Source organism: Microchirus variegatus (assembly GCF_963457635.1).
Source record: "Microchirus variegatus genome assembly, chromosome: 9".
NCBI classification, from domain to species: domain Eukaryota; kingdom Metazoa; phylum Chordata; class Actinopteri; order Pleuronectiformes; family Soleidae; genus Microchirus; species Microchirus variegatus.
Genome location: NC_139810.1, coordinates 6,346,018 through 6,369,492, shown reverse-complemented (window position 1 = coordinate 6,369,492; position 23,475 = coordinate 6,346,018). Strand labels below are relative to the sequence as shown.

The following is a 23,475-nucleotide window of genomic DNA, read 5'->3' as shown; positions in this document are numbered from 1 at the left end:
CATTTTTAGTTCATAAAAAAAACAAAACAATACATGACAAAGACAGTACACCATAGGAAACAGGAAGAAAATAAGCACAATATACCTTCTTTGATCCGTCTTCAATATTCATTCCTCTTTGTCCTTTCAGTCCAAAATAGAGGCATCAGCAATATATAAGAATTCTTTTTCCTTCTTATTTTTTAAATGGATGGTCAGTCTAATCAGACTATTTATAGCCTTTTCAGGCATTTTCCGTCTCCATTTTCTACTTTTAGTTCATGAAAAAACAAAACAATACATGACAAAGTCCAAAATAAAGGCATCAGCAAAATATAAGAATTATTTTTCTGGTCAGTCTAATCAGACTATTTAGAGCCTTTTTCTCTTTCAAATGTGATGACCGTCATTTTAAAATGTACACAGTACGTTCTCCCTTCACCTCAAAAGGAAAGGAATTGAGTGAATTTTGAAGAGAATATCGCTTTTATGATTGCAGGGTCTCTGCAGGTTTCAACAAGTCAAATTTAAGACTTTTTTAAGACTTTTTTTTAGGCCACAATGAATACAATTTAAGACCCATTTCAAATCCATACTGGCAAAAAAGTACAAAAGACATGAAGGAAAATTGGAGCCACAGGGCAGCAGTTGTCGTTATGTTATCACGTCCTCAAAAATAGAAACATTTCAAAGCGAGACTGAATTTTTTGCATGTATTAAATAAAAGTAACGTTAATAGATTTTTAAGACCTTTCAAAATTGTATTTAAGACCTTTTATGAAATTTTAGGAGAATTTAAGACATTTTAAGGCCTTAAATTAAAATTATTGGATTTAAGACTTTTTAAGACCCCGCGGATACCCTAGATTGCCACCTATGATTGTACCTTAAAGGGTAAAACACACAACACATGGAGTCTGAAAGCATATGAGCTACAGCAGCAGACAACAAAACACTGGTGCCCCTTCATTGGGCGTCCTCTGTACCTAATAAAGTGACCAGGGAGCGTTCAAGAGCACAGCATGAGCTTTTCTAGTTCCTATTATGAAGAGAAACCAGAGCACACGTGTACCGTAAGTCATATATTTGTTTATTTTTGCGTTCTCAACATTGTCACAGTTGAAGTTTTACAATAACTGGGTTGGGGGGGGGGGTCTTTACTGACTCACTACTCACTGTACAAACAGAATGCACATAGAAATGAGGCCATTCTTTGTCTTTTTTTCCTTTGTTTGGTGTTTAAAAACACCACACCGTGTGTGTGTGTGTGTGTGTGTGTGGTTGTGTGACGTGATGTATGAACAGTGAGGTGAGCGTCGATGGCAGCGGACTTTCTAACAGTCTTGTTTATTGTTTTTTTATTCTACAACAATTCGAGAAAACATTCGATATGTTCGCGTGTCGCCTCACACGTCCATGGACGAGGCGACATATATACATCCTGATGTTGACTGTAGATAATCAGAATAGAGCACTGATCATATACACAGTATGTACAGCTCCTTCAACCCCCCCACATTGGTCCCTTTACAGCTTCATCATACACATAAACCCTTCCTTCCTTACTTCCTTTCCTTCCTTGCACACATTTCTGATCAGTTCACACATCGAAAAAAATCCCATATTTACACGATGAAAAGCCCTCGGCGACAAAGAAGTGCAACGTTCTCCGTGTTTTTTTCTCAGTAATTCATTTACAGGATGGCTTTTTGTGGGTGAAATGCATGCTGAGCTTGGACCAGACTACGACAGGAAAACACGTCAACAACAACAAAGGAAGTGACAAAAAAAAACCCAACAACAACAACAAAAAGGCTAAATTTATAGGCTGATTATAATTATTTTGTCTTTCTTTCTTTCTCTTTTTTCCTCTTCAATCAGCTCACAGTGATGCATCAGATCCATGCAGTGCATTTGTTGGGGCAAAAAAAAAATAATAAACACAAACATTGGAAGCACAACACACACACACACACACACACATAAAAATGACATAAACATAAACTCCTTGGTTTTATTTCATTGTTCATTGAAAGGTAAAAAAAAGAAAAAAAGGGTGAAAATGGACAGAAAGACACAGTCGTCCAAGATGTGTACACGGCGACGGCGATGTTAAAACACACGTACAACCTGAATACTGCGAGACGAACGGATCACTGCCACTACTTTGAACACACACTTAGAATAGACTCTTATTTTGTAGAATGTAGAAAGTTAAATCTTTACACAGACCCAGTTCTTGTTCAGTTTGCATTATCGTATTATTATTATTATTTTATATATATAAGTGTATATATATATATATATATAGAACTGCATTTCCTGAAGAAAAATTGAAAGTGTTTCTTTCATTATGTGCTTATCCAGCAAAATATTTTTGTCTCAGTCCAAAGAGAAGCGCTCCTATTTTCTTTTATTAAAATATATACACACATTCCTCTTTCCATGGTTTATTGTAAGTATTTATATATTCCCTAAATGAAAAAAAACAAAACGTATACATATATATATATATATATATATATTAGTGCCGGGCCCGTTAACGTTAGCGCACGTTAGCGCATGATGCATTTCCATAACGACTGACCGGAAAAAGACGCGCGTGACGTCATGTTAACATGATTCCTGATTTGTTAAAATTAGTCACTAAAGTAACGCTAAATTTTAAAAACAGAGGCACACATACGCAGCACACAGGTACGCTGCTTATTTGCGCTAACTGGTAAACGTTACCTGGACTCTGGTGCCGCGGCGCGTAAACATGACGTCGCACGCATCTTTTTTCCTGTCAGTTGTCATCGAAACGAGTCATTCGTTAACGTGCGTTAACGTTGACCCCGTTAACACATGGCGCGTTTCCATGACGCCTGACCCGGAAAAAGACACGCGCGACGTCATGTTTACGTGACTCCCGATTGTTAAAATGAGTCTCTAAAGTAACGCTAAACTTTAAAAACAGAGGCACACGTACGCAATGCACAGGCAGGCTGCTTATTTGTTTGCGCTGCTCTTTTCGTTTACTCAACAGACCGCTCCAGTTCGACTGTAGGCTAACGCTAACAACGCTAAAGGAGCTAACGCAGCTAACTGATAAACGGTGCCTGTACTCCGGTGTCGGGGGAACGTAAACATGGCGTCACGCGCGTCTTTTTCCGGTCAGTCGTCATGGAAACGCGTTGTGCGTTAAGCTAGTGCCCAGCACTAACAAATATATATATACATATATATATATATGTATATATATATATGTATATATATATATGTATATTTTTTGTATATATATGTATATATTTTCACCTGAATCTCATCCTGGACAAAGATGACAGACTTCCTTCCACTTTCAGTACAAGTCTGTGTTTTTGGGAACATGATTGCACTTGAACTTGCCGTGGTAACACTGATTCTCGTTATACAATGTGCAGAGGATAGCCTCACATCAATAACATTACATGCAAAAAAAATAAAGAAAAATAAAGAAAACTTGCTTAAACATTCCACCGAGCTCCAAGTCTGTCCCTAATGGGAGACGGCGAGGACAGCGTTCATTTTTTAACGATTTAGACTCTTGACGGGGGGTCAAAAAGACAGCGAGAAAAACTAAAAATAAATAAATTATTATTACGACGCAGGAAAAAAAAAAAACATGGAAAAGGAAACGCTCGCTCGTTCTTAAATGTAGAAAAATCAGGACAAAGATATTGCACACGTGATAGAAAAAGGATGAAAAAAATACTTCACTATGTAAGAACTGATTTTTTCTTCTTCTTTTTTTCTTCCCCTCACTCACCAACGTTTGTCGGTGAAGTAAAGAAAAACAAAAACAAGGCAAAAGAGGATTTTTCTTTTAAGATAATAAAAAAAACAAAGAAAAGAAAAAAGTATTTCTCTTTTATTGATAGCGATTTTAACGCTGGATTCACACGTACGACGCGGTGGTAGCTAGCGGAGGTTAGCGATCGCTTTTGGTGCGGAAAACAATCGGAAAACAGGGAGAACAACCTTTACCGTGAGCTTAAACATTAAAGGCCCTATTAAAGCCCTACACTTACTATGAAATGATTAAATCCAAATTTTATATATATATAAGCTTGTCAAGTGTTTTAATTACCATACAAACATGTATATGTTGATTACATTTAATTTGTGTCTGTTTTTGTTCTTTACAGATTCATTTTGTGTCATAAAATGTAAAAGTTATTTGGTTTTATTTGTAGTTTTGGGGGGTGGGTAAAGTGAGGGTCATATATCTATTATGTGTTTTTATTACGTCTTATGTTGTTGTTTTATTCTGGAAAAACAATACACATATATATATATATATTTTTTTTTTAAATATATATATATATGTTTTTTGTAGTGCTGTCAAACGTTAACGCGCCAAACGGCATTTAACGGCGTCAACGTTAACGCATATGAACACACAACGCATTTCCATGACGACTGACCGGAAAGTGATGCCATGTTTTACGTGTCTCCCGATTGTTAAAATGAGTCTCTAAAAGTAACGCTAAACTTTAAAAACAGAGTACACAGGTACGCTGGTTATTTGTAGCGCTGCTCTTTTCGTTTAATAAACAGACCGTTCCAGTTCAACTGTAGGCGCGCTAACGGCGCTAAAAGGAGCTAAAGTAGCTAACGTAGCTAACTGGTAAACGGTGCCTGGACTCCGGTGTTGCGGCACGTAAACATGACGTCATGCAAGTCTTTTTCCGGTCAGTCGTGGAAAACGGAAACGTCTTGTGCGTTAACCTATTGCACAGCACTAGTTTTTTGTTGTTGTTGTTGTTTTTGTGAGCTTATATATCAAACCAAAGCACTTTTAAATGCTGTGCAAATTGCAGCATCACGATGGATTATCGAGATATCATTTTTGAATTTCCGATCCTTAACTGTTCATTTTTCCCTGAATTCTTGGACTTTTTTCAAGTTCACTGTGTGCGTGGGTTTTCTCCGGCTCCTCCCACAGTCCAAAAACCTTCGAGATTATGTTAATTAGGTGAATTGGTCAATCTAGCTTGAGCGTAGGTGTGAGTGAGCGAACGGTTGTTTGTCTCTACATGTGTCCCCGTGATGGACTGGCGATCTGTCCACGGTTGTGACCCCCACCATCGCACTATGTCAGCTGGGATTTGCACCAGCGACCCTCAGCGGTAGACGACGGATGACTGGCTGCGTTATTTGCATAAAGTGTTTTGCCCGGCTGACAATCAGGAAGTTGAACCTTTCTCAGTGGCGACCTTCGGCGTACGTACGCGTGAGTCCAGCGTCAGAGTCGAGAGCAGCTGTCGTATACGATGAAGGCAAAAAAGATTTCCGTTTGTAACATGAACCCAGATTCAACAAACCAATCAGCTTCGTTCATTCGGTCTGAGCGCTGACGGGAAGTTTGCAATTTTTAATATTACATATGCAACAGCTGCCGTCCAGAGGCTCCGCCCTCTGATTCATTTCTTTTTTTTTTTAAAAAGGCAAATATTCCAGAATGAATTCTAGGCCGGAACCGAACGGGGAGTTCAGTCCTTTCAGGTCTACATGCCGTTACCACAGAGTCAGTATAATACTGATAAAATTCATTTTTTGCTGATAATAATAACCATAATCATAATAATAATTGTAAGTATAATCTTACAAAATTACTTTACGCACAATATACTGTACATGAAGTCTGGACTAAATAGATTATGCATTAATAGTTGGCACATTTAATTATGAGAGCTAGGGAAAGACAACACGTACAGCTGTCATCTACAGTAAATACAGCACTAGAAGAAACTACTATGACGGAAATGGTCGCCTCGCTCGTGTTTTTTTTTTTTACCTGCCCTTTGATTGATTGATGTCGGTGTGAAGATGTTTGTACCCAAGGTTTCCCGAAAAGTCGACTTCTGTGCGCCGCTCTCCTCACCTGATTATGTGAAGTTAAAGACTCTTGAGAGAGGGGGGAGGGGGATGAAGCGGCCCAGGGGTGTGTGTTTAAAATATAGAGCATCTTCCTATATAGAACCCAACCCCCTCCCCCAACCACCACACACACACAAGACCCTGATAGGGCCACGCCCACTATCCTCAGGCAAACTATTAAAGGCCCCTTAGTGGATGATTTTGAGTCCGACTCCCGTCCTGCATATTTGTCGGACCTGGAGGTGAAAATAAAAAGGTGACTGCGTGTGATCGGCTTCCATCACAGCAGCAGTAAAAACACAGTGGACAGGCCATAGAGTTCTGCTGTCAGTCCCTTTGGTGTAAGCAATTGTCCCCTTTTCCTTTCACTGAGTTCCCTCCCCTCGGTCGTTTTTTTTTGGAAACGCATCACACTACGGTGCTGATGCCACTGTGTTTGGGTTTGGGTCCGCCGGGAGCCGAACCCGCCTGCTGACTGTGGTGGTGAGCGGCGTGCTGCGAGGAGTGCGAGTGCTGGCTGCTGTAGTGGCTGTGCTGCGGGGGGGCGTGTTGGTGTTGGTGTGCGTGCGAGGCGTACGCCGGGTGCTGGTGGTACTGCGTGTGCGGCGGGGGGTGGTAGTGGTGGTGGTGGTTGTACGGCGGTGGGTTCTGCGGGACCTGGCAGTACTGCGGGTGGTGACCTTGCAGCTGCGTGTGCACCACTTGCGCCGTGTGGTGCAGGTTGGTCGGGTGGGGCTTGTGGGATATGAGGGTCGGGTGGCCGCCCTGCGGGTACGGCGGGTGACTCTGCGCGGGCGGTTTGCCTCGCTTGCTGCCAAAGAGCGACCCGAGGATGGAAGTCGATGCTGAGTTAGGGATGGGGGCTTGGCCGCGGGGTGCGCCCTCACGTGGCGTGGTGGCCCTCCGTCGCGTGTGCGGGCTGCTAATGATGGACCCCTGCAGGGAGGATACAAAAGACAACGTAACAGCACTGAGCAAGTGCTACTGTACCACACACACACAGACACACCTGCACTACAGCTGCACTGAGTGTTTCCCCGGCATTCATTCAGCAGCTGAATTACTGAGCACCGATGCTAAAATATCAACGTGATTCTCGCTCAAAACGGTACAAAAGTGAGGACCAAAACAGCTGCAACTTAAAGGGGCTGTACGTAAGTTCCAAAGACTCGTGCTCACTGGGCATCGCGACCATACATCATATATATATATATATATATAAGTTAGTGTTTGGCACATTAACTGCATTAACGCCGATAACGTTAACGCATGACGTGCTTCCATGACGACTGGCCTGAAAAAGACATGCGTAGCGCAGTTTTTTGTGCCGCGGCGTTCAGGCACTGTTTACCAGTTAGCTCTGTTAGCTGCGTTAGCTGCGTTAGCTCCTTTAGCGCGCCTACTGTCGTACTGGAGCGGCCTGTTTATGAAACGAAAAAGAGCAGCGCTACAAATAGCCAGCGTACCTGTGTACTGCGTATGTGTGCCTCTGTTTTTAAAGTTTAGCGTTACGTACGTAAGTTCTAAAGACTCGAAACAAGGAAAAGATGCAGTTTTCAAAGTAATGCTAAACTTTAAAAACAGAGGCACATATACGCAGTACACAGGTATGCTGGTTATTTGTAGCGCTGCTCTTTTCGTTTACCGCTCCAGTTTGACTGTAGGCGCGCTAACAGTGGGAGCTAACGCAGCTAAAGGAGCTAACTGGTAAACAGTGATGCGGCACGAAACATTTTTTGTTACTTTAGAGACTCAATTTAACAATTGGCAGTCACGTAAACATGACGTCACGTGCGTCTTTTTCCGCTCAGTCGTCATGGAAACGTGTCATGCGTTAACGGCGCTAACGTGCCCAGCACTAATAATGAATTAGATGCTGCATTGACTGTGTTTGCCTGTTACAGCAAAATGTCAGCGCGTCCGCCATCTTGGTCAGGGCAAGTCAGCCTTGTAAAAAAACATGTAGTAGACATGTAACTACGTTTTTTTTTTTTCAGAACGTTGACATTTAACTGATTTTGATGGACTGCTTTTATATTAAATGATGTATACTCTTGAATAAAATGAAAATGTCAACGTGTTTGTTTGTTTTTGAGTACATCAGTGAGTTCCACCCCAATCAGTACAAGAGTTTCAATGCCGCCCCTAAGAAGGTGACATATTCTCCATCAGTAAATGCAGTGATGACACATTTTAACAGCCACTGAGCTAAGATGGACACTGACTGAATTAACACTCTCACTCTTCATCTGTCACTTATCCTGTTTGGCCCAAACAGGCTGCACTAGATAGCATTTTCGTTTTGCTAGGAGTCTGTGTTGTCTGTGCTTCTTGATTTTAGCTGACTCTTCCTACGCAATACTATAATAATTTACTCACAAGTTGCAGCTAACGGAGCTAACTGGTAAAACGGTGCTGCGGCACGCAATTATAGCGTCATGGAAGCTCAACACGCGTTAACGGCGTCAACGTGTTACCGTGCCCAGTGCTAGCTTTAATCAAACAAGTTTAGCCTCATCTTTCTGCTTATCTTTCTGTTTGAGTCGACGTTTTCAACGTAAACGATGATTTAAAGGTGCCATGTGTAAGAATGTGGCCAAATTCAAAAAAGGTTAGGTTTCGTTTTCTGACGTAACCGGCAACTCGTGGTTGCTCAGCAGCGGAGACTCTATGGACTGCAATGATTGGTAGACGGCGGTAGGTTGCGCCACATGACCAAAACATGATTTCAAAACATAAACATGATTTTCAGTCTGCAAAATATTTTTGTTTAATGCTAATATTTTGGCTGCATTGTAGCCGACTTTTCCTACGCAATACTATAATAATTGACTCACAAGTTGCTGCTTCAGCAACAGGGGAGCGGACGCTAACTCACTGATGTTTACCTGAGGCGTACGCATCCAACTCCAATTCCTAAGAGTCAGTCTGCAGACGAGCGTAAAACAATGATGGTAACACTTTAGATTAAGGGAACGCATATTCTAATAGGTGTATATTCTAACTAGGTGATTACTACCATGCATATAAGTAGCACGCTAGCTCTTTATTAGTAAATATCAAGCACATATTAACACCATATGTAGGAAAGATCTTAATTCATGTCGTAATAGAGGTAGAATAAGATGTTAATATGTGCTTAATGATTACGAATAAACGGCTAGTATGCTACTTAGTGTTAGCAAATTAGCTTACCTACGGCCCCTTTAAAATGAATCTACAATCACTTTATTATTATTATTATATTTAAAAAACTGTTTCGACTTGATCACGGGTACAACAGAACCGCTGCTGAAAAACATGTCAGGAGAAACACTGGGATGGACTCGCTGTCGTCTTACTTCAGTTGCAAAATGGTACAGGGCATGCAAATGAGAAACTAAAACAAATGTTTTCATGATAGGCAGCAGCAACATTACAAAATCATTCAGCTGGGAAAGAAAATAATAATTTAAAAAACAACAACACTTCATGATGAAAGGATCCTACACTGCAGTCGAGAAACTAACCCGACATGGAGAAACTGGAACAGGAGTCATTACGTAAATAATAATAACAATTACAGGAGCGGTGAAAAAAGACAACGTTACTTCATCTCCATCGTCAGTCAAGTGTGCCCCCGAAAAAACCCTCTGAGAGTCACTCATGCAACATGTGAAACTCAAACGGAGGAGGCTCAGTTTCCACATGCAGAGGATGTGACAGGCAAAACTGGTCATCCACACGTTAGCATTCAATTAGAAAATCAGAAGGCAGGAGGAGCTAAGCTCGCGCGTGTGTTTGTGTGTGTGTGTGCGGACTTCACACACCTACGCCCTACTCACTCACTATGAGTAAAAGATAAACCGTATCACAACTGTTTAAAAAAAGCAGAGGGGAAATTTCCAGGACTCCCAAACCAGCACGTGAACTCATGAAAGCACATGAAATGAGTGGAAAAAAATCAATGAATGAATGGATGAATGAATGGATGAATGAATGAATGAATGAAATCCACATCTTTATTATATATAGTCGAAACGAAACCTTTGACTATGAAAAAGCTGCACTCCTCCCTGAACTTAACAGCGTTTAAGAGAAGCTGAGGAAGAAAGGAAGAAAAAAAAAGAAGAAGAAGAAGAAGACCCGGAAGGGAACAAGGAGACTGATGGAGACGGACTGTCTTTACAGATCTACCACAGAGAAGGAAGAAGAAGAAGAACCAAATGGGGTTTGGATGTGATTGAATGAAAGACAGAAGAAGACAGGCGACAAAGGGGGGAGGGGTTAGTAGAGTCATGCTTGTTTGAAGATCACATGACCAAAAACAGGAGATCTGTGGCTTTCCAAAAAAGGGGAGGAGGAGGAGGAGGAGGAGGAGGGGGCACGATCAGAGGCAGGCAACCCATGCATGCACACTAACTGAGGCAGGCAGGTTATATAATAAGGCATCATCATCATCATCATCATCCCAGGAAGGAGAGAAAAAAAAATGATCCAAACAAATGAGCTGAGTCTATGAAGCAAAAAAAGTGTATAAAATAAATGGGTGTGTTTTCACAGTGCACATCATCACATAGAGAGTAGCTTGGATACCAGCTGCTTCAAACTTACTTCCATATTGCTGTCTAGTGATCCTGCACTGCTGCGACGCCCCCGCTTGCCTGCCCGAGACATGCAATACCACAGATTAGAGATCGACAGCACTCCTGGATCGACTACACACGTTTGTTTTTGTTTTGGGGGCCGCCTGCCCGTCCCGTAGGGGGCAGTATAATGGGATTGTGACTGTGAGTTAAGTCCAAATAAGGGTGGGTGGGGAAAAGGGGGGAGAGAGAGAGAGGGGACGTCCAGGTCCCGGGGTGGGAGGGGAGTGTGGTGGGTGACAGGTGGTTAAAAACTACAGCTGGACTGAGATTTCAGTGAGTTGAATGTTTTAGGGACACTCTTCAAACTGGATGCTCATTCACGGACGATTTAGCTGACACAGCATTTTCCTGTTTTTCTTGATTACAGCCTGTTTATATCTCACATTTCACCTACCAACACTTTCTATGAAAGACTGCATTGCATTTTAAGTGCACGCTAACGCACGGCCCGTTTCATAGCCTCATGGAAGCTCGCCATGCATTAACGGCGTCAACGTGTTACCGGGCCCAGCGCTAGCTTTAATCAAACAAGTTTAGCCTCATCTTTCTGCTTACTTAGCAAAACTGTGTGCGTTTGAGTCCACGTATTCAACGTAAACGATGATTTCAAGGTGCCATGTGTAAGAATGTGGCCAAAAACGGTTACTACATTCAAATTCAAAACACCGAGGTCTTTTAGGTTTCGTTTTCTGGCAACCCGTGGTTGCTCGGCAGCTGAGACTCTATTGACTGCAATGATTGGTAGACGGCGGTAGGTGGCGCCACATGCCAAAACATGATTTCAAAAAATAAACATGATTTACAGTCTGCAAAATATTTTTGTACTGTTGTTGGTGAGTTCAGTTTGTTATATGAACATTATTCCTGAGTCTCTGTGACATATTAGGAGGATTTTACGACCAGTTGCTTTAGATTTATTACATAATGCACCTTTAAGCTAATTCAAACAAATTCAGGTTATTGTTGGGCTGATTTTTCAGCTTCCTGTTCGGCTTTAGCCTTTCATCATCAGCTCATTAATTAGCTTTGTGTTATGTACGCATTTCTGCATACTTAGTTAGTGTGTTTATTCTCTGTAGACGATAGCTTATTTTATGAACGTCAGCCATTCATAACCGCACTTTTCAATACATTTGGTCTTAATGAGCATCAAGTTTGAAAGACCAAAAAAAAAAAAAACTAGATCAGGGATGTTGTTTACACCTTTTTCTCCCCAGATTTTTGTCCTGATAAAAATAAGAACTCAGTTGTTGCCACAAGATGTAGATTTTCACACGTTGGTCATGTGTTGGCTAAAAAGCCCGGTCTCAGTGAGAGTCACAGAGGAGGAGGAGGAGGAGGAGGAGGAGGAGGAGGAGGAGGAGGAGGAGGAGGAGGAGGAGGACACATCAAAAGCAGTACAGTGGTGTTTTTGCACATGGGATGTTACAGGCATATTCAAGTCTGAGGGCGAACAGAGAGCACTTCTGCCGTTGTTAGGCACACTCAGCCAATGACACATGACCGATAATCACACATAAACAGGAGAGTACCTGATGTGTATGGGAGGGAAAAAAAACACACAGTAAATACACATGGAAATGGAGTATGGCTGGAAAAACAAAGAGAAAACACTGACCCCACTTACATGCCACATCCTGCACAAATAAATCAAATAAAAAACAAAAAAACAACGAGATAGGAGAGCAGAAGGGAATTCTACTGACACTGTCTGACACCATCTCATCATCATTGTCCGTCACTGAAGACGTGATCGTACGGAAAAAAATGCAGCGTCAGCAGCGACGCAGAACCCTGACAGGATTTCATTTGGTTATCAAGTTAAATCACCCGATAACTTCTGTGAGGAATGGAAATGCGTCCGCGCTTCAGAGACACGCGGGATCGACACCGCTGAGGCTCGCCGATGTGAGAATGACAGAAAATAAGCTGCTGTGTGTGGTGATGGTGAGCATTCGTCACAGGCCGGCTTTTCAGGCTTCACAGATATATATGTGAGAGAGGAAATGACAACGTGGGTTAATTGTGAATTAAAAAAAAAAAAAAAAAAAAAAGAGGATTTTTTTTCATGAAATGTCACAAATAATTGGGAGTGGAAAATATAACGCTAAAGTAGAATAATGATAAAACCATAAATGGGAAATAGGCTAAAACTTAACTTCCTCAACATTAACCTCTTTTTCGTCAGGTCTTTGGATTGTTCACACGTCTAAAATAAAGTGCTAACTCCATCAAACTGGCCAACCATGAAATAACATTTCGCTATCTCTTTTTCTTTCCCCGTGTTAGACGTGTAAAGGCCGTACCTGCTTCGGAGAGGTCTCGCAGCGAGCTGCTGAGGGCGCTCCTCTTCAGGCCCTCGCCCATGGCGTAGGTGTCGTCCAGGCTGGCGCGGTTCATGCTGCCGTTGCCGGCTTCCTTCTTCAGGCCGGAGCTCTGCGACATGCTGGGCCTCACCACGCCCTTCTGCTTCTCCAGCTCAGCTGTGTGTGGAGGGAGGGGAAAAAAAAACATGAGCCAAGGAAAGAGTGAGGTAAGTAAGTAGACAAGTGGCAGACGCCGGCTTGTGCCAGGACCTGGTTTTAACATCTGTGCTGAGTAGTTAGAGACTGTTCCTCTGGCATTAAAATGAGTCCTGGAAGGACGTGTGGCTCATGAAAAGTTAAATACTAATAATGTCTGTGCAATAAGTTTGATTTCTGTAGGATTCCAATAAGCTTGATCGTCAAAATACTTGAATTTGCCTGTTGCTGTCTCTCTATGTTAATATAATGTTTGCAGACACCTAGACTTTCCACGGTCTGACTTTAATTATCTGTAATGAAAGTGTGTGACATACACTAGTGTTGAAAAGTTTGGGGTCACTTAGAAATGTCCTTATTTTTTAAGGAAAAGCACTTTTCTTCAATGAATATAACATTAAATGAATCAGAAATACACTCTATACATTGTTAATGTGGCAAACGACTATTCTAGCTGCAAACGTCTGGTTTTTAATGGAATATGTACATAGGTGTATAGAGGCCCATTTCCAGTGTTCTAATGGTACATTGTGTTTGCTAATGGTGTTAGAAGACTATTGGATGATTAGAAAACCCTTGAAAACCTTTGTGCAATGATGTTAGCACAGCTGAAAACAGTTTTACTGGTTCTTTGACAAAAGGCCACAATTATTATTTTGAATAAAAATCATTATTTCTAATCTTGTCAATGTCTTGACTATATTTTCTATTCATTTTGCAACTCTTTTGATGAATTTGGCGATTATGTTGACAGGAAATGCATTTGCGATACGATTCGCGATATCAGAGGGAACAGTAACTTTTTACATCATTATTCTCATTTTCATTAAAAAAAACACATTTAAAAGGATTATTGTGTGATATTGGTGCAGCTCTGTGAACGTGCAGAACTCCTGGGACGTCCTCATAGGGAATGATAACATTTGCCACATTAAACCACGCCCACTTCAAAATTCTGGCCAATAGCACAATAGTGACCGGACACCGAACAAGAAAAAAAAAGGTATGATTTTGTCAAGAACAAGCTGCAATAAAGAGTACACTCTTAGAAATAAAAGTGCTAACTAGACCCATATAAAGTTCTTTGGCTTGTTCTCATAGGAGAACCCATTTGGAGGGTTCCACCGAGAACCCTTTTAAAACCCTTTATTCAGGAAAGGGGTTTTAAAGGGTTCTCTGGCTCAAAATGGTTCTTACTGGAACCATTAGTGTTACCAAGAACCCTTGAAAAACCCTTTCTTCAAAAGCAAATGGTTCCAGGTAGAACCTCAGCCATTGCAGAAGGACCCTTTTGGAACCCTTATTTCTAAGAGTGTATGAACAGACCTTAAATCTATCAAATATGTACTTTACTTATGTGTAAGTAAAGACAGATATATATGGGTAATGAGATATGAAACAAAAACGGTAAACAAAATAATGTTTACAGCAAGGGGTAAAAAAGAGAAGGAACGAGCTCCTCTCACGCTGCTGTAACATGAAATAAGATTTTACGCCGTAGAAAAAGAAATCCTGCTTCACTCCTTGTTGATATCGTCTCAGCGTCTACGTATAAAGATGCCATATGTAAGACTGTGGCCAAAAACAGTTACTACATTCAAATTCAAAATACAGAGGTCTCTTAGGTTTCATTTTCTGACGTAACTGGCAACCCGTGGTTGCTCGGCAGCTGAGACTCTACTGACTGCAATGATTGGTAGATGGCGGTAGGTGGCGCCACATGCCAAAACATGACTTCAAAACATAAACATGATTTGCAGTCTGCAAAAAAATTTTTTTAATGCAAATATTTTGGCTGTACTGTTGTTGTTGGTGAGTTCAGTTTGTTATATGAACATTATTCCTGAGTCTCTGTGACATATTAGGAGGATTTTATGGCCAGTTGCTTTAGATTTATTACATAATGCACCTTTAATGAATGCATGAGACATCTTTACACATCTGCTCAGAGGACTGACTGACCTGTGAGTAATCTAAACGTGTCCTGAGGACAGATTACGTTCATGCGCGTTCAGGAATGTGGCCACATGCGTTTCTCAAACCACCTCCAAATGTGGTTTTCTGTGTTCACATCTGAGGACACATTCAGGATGAAGTTGGTAGTGACCGACGTTAAAAACCAGGTCTGAACCAGGTCTGAAAGGATCCATTATTGATTTTCCTTTTATATCCGACATCCTGCTCTTGGAAGAAAACGCTTTGCCTTCTGTTTGCCATCATGTGAACTCTGTAAACACTCTCCCTCATAAACTGCTGCAGTTGAGGAATGAGAAGCAGGCCCTGTTTCTACTTTACACAGCCTGAGGTAGACGGAGGAAGAGGGGGGGATGGGAGGGTAGGAGGAGGAGAAAGAAGGAGAACTCACACTCTATTCTGTATTTCTCCATTTCCTGGACCTCGGCGATGGACTCTCGCAGGTCATCTGTGAACTTTTTGCGGTCCTGGGGATTGGGAGCATTAAAGTTGATGAGGACTTTGATGTCTGCACCTGGTATCGCTGATGTGAGCCGGATTCCATTTGGGTAATCTGGACAAAGAAAAAAAAAAAAAAAAGAGGGGAAGAGAACTTTACACGAGGGCCGCCACCATCCATCAAAGCCACGTTAAAACACGTTGAACGAAGCTGCGTGAAGTTTCGCAGAGAATAAACAACGTCGCAGTTCGTCGCTTTGGCTTCCCATTTCTGCTGACGTGTTGCTGCGCTCGATCAAAGCCTGCGATGTAAACACTGTCAGTGAACTCGCTTACAGACAGAAACAAGGAAAAAAGGAAAAAGAAAAAACGTCCCAGTGGCACTTACACTGATTTTCAAACAGCATGACTTGCATCCCGTAGAGCGAGAACGACTGCCTGAAGCTGTACGTCACCGAGTTCTTCTTCTTCTGGAAGATCTTGGTTACCTGAAATCAAGAAGACGACAGGGTTGGTTTTTACAGAAGGAGAAGGAGAAGGAGAAGGAGAAGGAGAAGGAGAAGGAGAAGGAGAGGCCTCTTACCACTAAGAGGTCATTGAACAGAAAGATCTCCCGCTGGTGCAGGCCCAACTTCTGGAGCTTGTTTGGATCTGGCACTTCAAACAGACGACAGTAACAGACCAGACGGCGATGGGGAAGCGACAGAACCTATTAAAAAAACAACAACAAAAACGTCAAAATGTTTGGAATCTGTGATGTTGTTGAAAGTGTAGCTCGTGACGACCAAAGGCCACTCTCTCTCTCTCTCTGTGCTGCCGTCACATCTGATGCCAAGAACCTCAGAAACCTTCATATGAAATGTAATAAACGGAGCTCATGTTTTTTTTATTTCATATTTTTTTCAAATAATCTGGAATCGCTTTCACTTCGTCCTGCTCGGACGATCGCTGTGTGTTTGCCGTCTAAATGAACGGGACAGTGTGTTGTGTGTTGCCACTCGGGTTGGGTACCGTTCATAATTGAACCGATACGGTACCGGCATCTGTATCTCTTATTTCAGTACTTTTAAAAAGTTTTTCAGTTTTAAAACACCTTCACCGAGCTCTGATAATTACCTGAACGTGTCAATGAGGTGGATTCGTCGCTCATTTTGTCGTCAACGTTTCTAGCTTGACTGGCTTAACCCTTTAAGGTACTACTCAACTATTTGGTCGACCACACTTTAAAGGTGAAGTAAGTAGTTTATGGTGACATCTAGAGGAGAGGCTGAAATTTACAACAACGAACTGCTCCTCTGCTCACCCCCTCCCTTCCCTGAGCGCTACGGTATCCTCAGCCGGTCAAATGTCGTCCTCGTCGTCTTCTCCGTGTCAGCAGATGAGGTTCTAGTATTTATTCAGATGTATAAGTGTGTCTTTTGTATATCGTATTAGCTCCGTCAGTGGAGGAGGGACTTCCGCTACAAGTAAAGCGACGCTTGATTTGTTCTCTCGGCGTCTCGCTGCTAACAGTGGCAATGCAACAGCGGCCCGCGACCATGTTATTTTACATGACTTTTTGAAACACTACGAAAATAAAACAAAAACTATTATACAGTGACTAGACAATGCAGGAGCACATAATATGTAAAAAAAAGTGGATTTTGGGTCATATAAACCCATAAATACTACACAGTAACCGTTAAGTCACTATATGTCATTGAAAAATGCATCAAGCTGAACTTTATGCTTGAATCTATCGACGGGACTTTCGAAGATAAGACTATTTGTTGACATATTATCGTTTCAGAGGAGTTGTTGTACAGAATTATGTAACTTAATTCAACAAAAATAAGTCTTGTAAGGGTCAAATCATTTTTTGAAAACATGCTCTACCAAACGGTTGACTTGTCATTTTATGGTAAAGGTAGAGAAGCTAGCTAATGTTGGTAAAATGATGGGGGAAAAAAGGGTTAGTGTTGTTAAAATGATTACTTGAATTTATTGATCAAGAAATTGCACTTAATGTGACTTCTCTGAATGTTGTACTTTTATTATGAACAGACGTCTCAAACGTTTGGTAGAGGACTGTATCTGAAATATTGTAGGGTCTAATTTAAAATAAATATATATATAATGATTGATGTTATTGTTATCATAAGTGAATAAAAAATGCAAAGAAATAATTTTTCCTTTACTTTTTTCTTGGTGCGTACCTTAAAGGGTGAAGGGGCGCTAGTAGCAACACTGCTAGCATTGGTAGCTGATGAAGCAGTGGTCACTTTCCATGAGACAAAAACGGTACATTCTTCAGCTTTTAAATAAATCCTACTCGATACCGGTACCAAACCATATTTCGGTACAGTAAATAAATAAACATAAATAAATGTAATAAACAAGTAGTAGTGCTGGGCACATTAACGTGTTAACTGACCGGAAATGTTTACGTCACTCAAGATCGTTAAAAAGTAGCACTAAACTTTAAAAACAGAGGCACACATACGCAGTACACAGCTACTCCATTTCAACTGTAGGCGCGCTAACGATGCTAAAGGAGCTAATGCGGCTAACGGAGCTAACTGGTAAACGGTGCCTGGACTCCAGTGTCGTGGCACGTAAAACACGACGGCAAGTGTGTCTTTTTCCGGTCAGTCGTCATGGAAACGTGTCATGCGTTAATGTGCGTTAATGTTGATGCAGTTAAAGCCGTTAACTTGCCCAGCACTATAACAAGACCTCTCTCTTCCACAACGCTTCTTCTTTTTTGTCCGTAAAGTAAAGGAAAAATTATTTCTTTGCATTTTTTATTCACTTATGATAACAATAACCAATCAATATATATATATTTATTTTAAATTAGACCCTACAATATTTCAGATACAGTCCTCTACCAAACGGTTGAGACGTCTGTTCATAATTCCTTTGTCTCTTGTCACGAACAAGTGTTTACACAATCAGCTGTGGACTGTGAGCTAACCGGGCTGAAAGTTAGCCACACGGCTAACGCTAGCCACAGACGGCAGGCTAACGACAAGCAATTGATTTGTTAAAAGTGAACCAATACTCGGTCGTACCAACGTGAATCGGTACGAAGTACAAACAGGATCAGCTACCAGCGTTAGCCAACCCTAGCTGCCACAGCTGAATACGTATTTAAGTGATAATACCTGATGATATCGAACAAAAACACAGTAATGTGAAGCAAAAAAATGTCTTTACCCTGTCTTAAACATACACAGTGTCTAGGAATAACTGTAATACAGTGAAAACTGTATGTAAAGCCACTTTAGAAATAAAATACAAATACAAAATCCACTCACATAAATGAACAATGCTTAAATAGGAGTATGATTTACAGATATTTATTCTACTTACACATCCCAGGCCGTGATGGAGCGATCCAATCTAAGAGAGGAGACAAAGTGAATGAGTTTTAGCTTCATTTTTTAAAGACTGTGGCTGATTAAAGAAGCCATGACGAGGCCTGTGTACAAGACGGTGGTCTTTCTTTGTTGCTGGACTCGAGGGAGCGTGTAATAATGTTGGAATAAAAAACACTGTGGAAAATTCCTGCCATGGAAGCCAACACCATGCAGCATTAGTATTATTATTATTCTTATTACATGGGAGAATTCCAGTGTGGTTTCTCTGCTGCAGTGTTTTAATCAAAAGTCCTCCCGGGCTTTTAATGCTACAGCTAAACGGTGACGACGGATCCTTTTTCAATATATTCAATTATCGCAGGCAGAACCGAAGATTCCAGCTGACTGGAAATGGACTGAAACCAAGTTCTCTCTCCACCCCCTGAGGCTGCGTGGGTTAATCACACGTTTTTTTTATCCTTCACACATGAAAGCAACATCATTACCTGCAGAATAACGCAGAGATTCTGTTTCCCTGTTTCCCTGAGGGGCTAAAGAACAGCACGTTTGATATTGGCTCTGTTTTAATTTTAATAATCAGAACATGTAGTGCCTCACAGCACACTGCTGTGAGGCATAACCCTCATAATATATACATAATATAACACAATACAATACAAAACTATTATACAGCGATGCAACTAACAACTATTTTCATAATTTTCTCAATTAATCGAGTACTTGTTTGGTCCATAAAGTATAAAAAATATTAAAAACTGTCGATCGGTTCCCAAACGTCTTGTTTTTCGTTCACAAACCCAGATTTTTCCCTTTTAAATCAATTCTTTGTCAAATGGAGTGATGAAACCACAGAATACTGACATTTAAGAAGCTGAAAAATCTGGAAAACCCGTTTTAATTATTACAAAAACAAAATAATCGATTATCAGAATAGGTAGAGCCAATTTTAGTAATCGATTATTTATAGCTTAATTGAATGATGGTTACAGCCTTAATATAATAGAATAGAATAGAATAGAATAGAATAGAATAGACTCAGCCTGTTGTATTTTTAAAGGCTGATTCTGCTGCATTCACACAGACAGGACATTTACCTTCCCAGCAAAATCTAATCAGCTGGTTCTAGCGACGACAAACTGTCTATTAACTCGAGAATCTACAGCTTCCTCGAGTGTAACGTATCTTTAAAAGACTCGTGGAATTGCCGCATTTAATCAGTGCAACGACTACACCAATAAAAGCCCGGCGCGTGGACACTGCTGTTGTACTTAAGTGGCACCAAGGGCCCATTTTTCATGCGACTGCAGCAGCGCTGCGTGACTTTGCTCCAGGGCTTTGGTTTGTGTTAAAGGCAGCAGGGTGAAAGTGGAGTGAATTTTTAAAATCCCATGTTTGAGGTGAGAGAAGCAGCAGAGGGCGTTGCTGTTTATCCAGATCGAGGATAAATCTGTGAGAACATGGAGTGCAGGTCAGAGGTTAAACTCGTGCATATAAACAAAGCGTTCCTCACCGGTTTCTTTCCCACAATCAGCTTCTCCACCTTCTGCACCTGCGAGACGTGGTCTTCGTTGGTCTTCAGCTCTCGCTTACGGATCCTCTCGTAAATGCCGACCAGAGTCTCTCTGGGTATGTCCTCGCCGTCATCCACACCTGGACCACAGGGAGACAAAACCTCAGTTATTACTTATAACAACTGGATTTGGTATAATTGGAGTAAAATAAACCTGCTGGAGCTGGAAAAATGGCAAAGAATGTGTCTTCAAATGAGGAGACAAGAACTTCATAAAGCTAGATTAACCAAATGTTAGCATTTTCATCACGGTAAGATATTTGCACAATCACAGAATCAAATCCAAGATGGCGGACTTCCTGTTGAGTTGAGGTCATGGTGTCAAGAGGATTTTTTGCTCGTCTCAGGCCGGGCAATATACCCACCGAATTTCAAGAACTTCGGCGCAACTAAATTTCTGCACGCTCCATAGGGGCCTGACTTGTGGGGGCGCTACTGAGCCATTTTGCATATTTTTTCAAATTGTTCGCCAGTTCTGATGTGCGTGCAAATTTCCGTCCGTTTTGATGCACGTTTAGGGGGTCAAATTTGAATTTCCCCAGGGCTAAAAATAATAATAATAGGAACCTAATAATTTATAGAAGCACCTTTGCTTTACAAATTATTTCAAATCAAAACAATAACCTCCAATAACAGTATTCACAAACAACAAATAACCAACAGGTCAATCAATAAAAGTAACTAAAAACATTATAGTATAGTAAATAATAATTATATAGGTATAAATATAGCATTATGTTGTATGCCCATTTTACACATTTATATTAACTCATAAAAAGCAACTTGATGATTTAAACCATTTTATTTGAGTTTGTGTCACTCAAGTATCAAGTCTTATCACGAGTAGCCAGTATAATGTGATACACATATACACACTACACAAGGATGGATGTAAAGTCAAAAATATCACATATAAAGCATCAGTGTCTCTTCTCGTCACCTCTTAAATTCTTGATGAAGTCCTCCATCTTCATCTTCCTCTCAGGCTTGACGTTGGGGCTGTACATGTCGGTGTTGAGGAGGATGATGGCGAACGCCAGGATGAAGATGGTGTCAGGGTTCCGGAACTGACGCACGACGGTGGGGTTGCAGATGCAGTAACGCTGGCTACAGACACAAGAGAAAGAGAGAGAGAGGGATGATGAAAAAGATGTGACGCCATTTCAAAACCTCACACAAAACAAACTGCACGTGTCCACAGTGAGGACATGTTCTGTCACCAGAAAGCAGAAGTAGAAAAGCTAGTAGTGGTCACAAACACCACTAATTATCAGGATATCACAGGCGCACAAGTGACTAAAAAGTGTGGTTTTATGGTTCTGACATATCACCTACACCAATATCTGCAGATATGACTACAACAGTAGGCTAACTAGGCCGCTAACCTCCTTTACTTCTATGCTAGCTCCCTCTAAAACTATTAAGTACAAATTATTTGTTATTGTACTTAAGTAGAATTTTCACATTTTACATTTATTCCACTACATTTCCTAAATATGTGTACTTTTACTCCGATACATTTCCCTGAACCATCTTCGTACTACAAAATAAAAGCTGAGTTGGTGACGCAATGCCCGTTTGTTGTCGCTAGTTGTTTTTAGCGGCACTAGCTGTTAGCCGCAGATTTCGGCTCCAAGTGGACTTAAAACAGCTATTTACTGTTTCCAATCAATACTTTTACTTCTAATAGGTAAGTACATTTCATATCAGAAAATTACTTTTCATACTTTAGTACAGTAAATGTCAGGTACTTTAACTTTACTTTACTTTAACCTAACTTTAACTTTTTACTCAAGTAATATTCTAAAGGTGACTTTAACTTCTACCATAGTCATTTTCTGATAAAATACTTGTACTTTTGCTCAAGTATCGCTTTCAAGTACTTTATACAAGACTGGCAGTTGGGCGCATGGAAAAAAAATGTATATATCCGTATTGTATCAGCTGTTGGCCCAAGCACGTTAGATATATCGACATATCGGCATAAAGTCCAATATCATACATCTCTATCACCCTTTGTTGTGGATACTCACTTTCACAATTAACAGAAGGAACAACAGCCACTTAACAAAAAACTCACTGAACAAAATGTTAGTGAGTGAAGTTAATGAAATCTTAGGTTTATAAACCACTGACTCTCCTGCACCAAAGTCCAGAGCTAAAAATCTGATTTTTCAGCTCAACAAGGTCACAAAACCTGCTGCAGAGTGAGCGCTTTACAAACGTCAGTTCTCTAACAGTGAGAAAATGATCGATGATAAGTGGATGAACGAGTTGACCTCACCTGAAAGCTTCGATGAGTCGCTCCACCTTCTGGGCTTCGCCCTGAACACGGATGTGGTTCTGAAATTTCCTGAGGGCCTCGTCCAGCTCCATGCTCTGGAAGTCCATTTCATCGACCACACAGCTGATGCACAGAAGACAGAGAAAGTTAAACACAAGAGTTCTCTGTCTGTCAGCAGATGTAGATTATATCAAAGAGGATATTACAATAGTTCTATCTTTTTCTAAAGCAGTAGCCCTGATGTTTTTGGTACAGTCTGTTTCTCTTTGTTTTGGAACAGGCACACGAGACAGGCGAGGACGTATTTACACAAACTCTCATTTGAATCATTTCCTCCTTTATCTGACAACTCAGGAAACCAGGCGAGAACAAATAAACAGACTTACTCTAGAACATCTCTGTTGAACTGTTTTTGTCGATTCCCAAGAAATTCACCGATCATCTGCCTGCTCAGACCCTTCCTCTGCAGCAGGAAGTGAGCCACGCCGACTGGTGTGTCAGGGATAAATCCTCGCTCAGTCAGGTACTGGATGCCTTTTTCTGGCTTCCTGGAAAATCCAATATGAGCAGAGGGTTATGTCTTGAATGTCTGGTATTTTGATTCTTATTTTAAGGAGAGAAATAGTCATATTTTCACGACTAATGTCTGAGCTTTCTCTGATACTACGGTCAAACAAGTAGGTCAAACTGATTGTGAAATGACCTTTGAACATCAGTGATACAGATAAAGCTCTTGAATCAGCTGGTGAAATTCTCCGTATTTTCTTCAGGTTTTGACGGATAAGAGAACAACAGTGAGGGAAATGATAGTTTGTAT

General features: G+C 41.0%; 1 protein-coding gene across 2 annotated transcripts in view; it reads right to left on the bottom strand.

The window, feature by feature from the left end:
• Positions 1-1,131: 1,131 nt before the first annotated feature.
• LOC310931501 (IQ motif and SEC7 domain-containing protein 1-like) overlaps positions 1,132-23,475 on the bottom strand; it is a 37,807-nt gene continuing 15,463 nt past the window's right edge. The window contains exons 4-14 of one of the 2 annotated variants that reach the window (XM_083894671.1): positions 23,045-23,206; positions 22,659-22,781; positions 21,315-21,481; positions 20,315-20,454; positions 18,797-18,826; positions 16,026-16,151; positions 15,831-15,930; positions 15,396-15,557; positions 12,815-12,991; positions 10,474-10,523; positions 1,132-6,816 (exon numbers count right to left, since the gene is read on the bottom strand). In XM_083894671.1, the coding sequence (XP_083750797.1) occupies positions 6,289-6,816; positions 10,474-10,523; positions 12,815-12,991; positions 15,396-15,557; positions 15,831-15,930; positions 16,026-16,151; positions 18,797-18,826; positions 20,315-20,454; positions 21,315-21,481; positions 22,659-22,781; positions 23,045-23,206 (1,765 nt within the window). In that variant the 3' untranslated portion in view covers positions 1,132-6,288. The remainder of the gene's footprint in view (positions 6,817-10,473; positions 10,524-12,814; positions 12,992-15,395; positions 15,558-15,830; positions 15,931-16,025; positions 16,152-18,796; positions 18,827-20,314; positions 20,455-21,314; positions 21,482-22,658; positions 22,782-23,044; positions 23,207-23,475) is intronic. The other variant, XM_083894672.1, reaches the window with a different exon arrangement.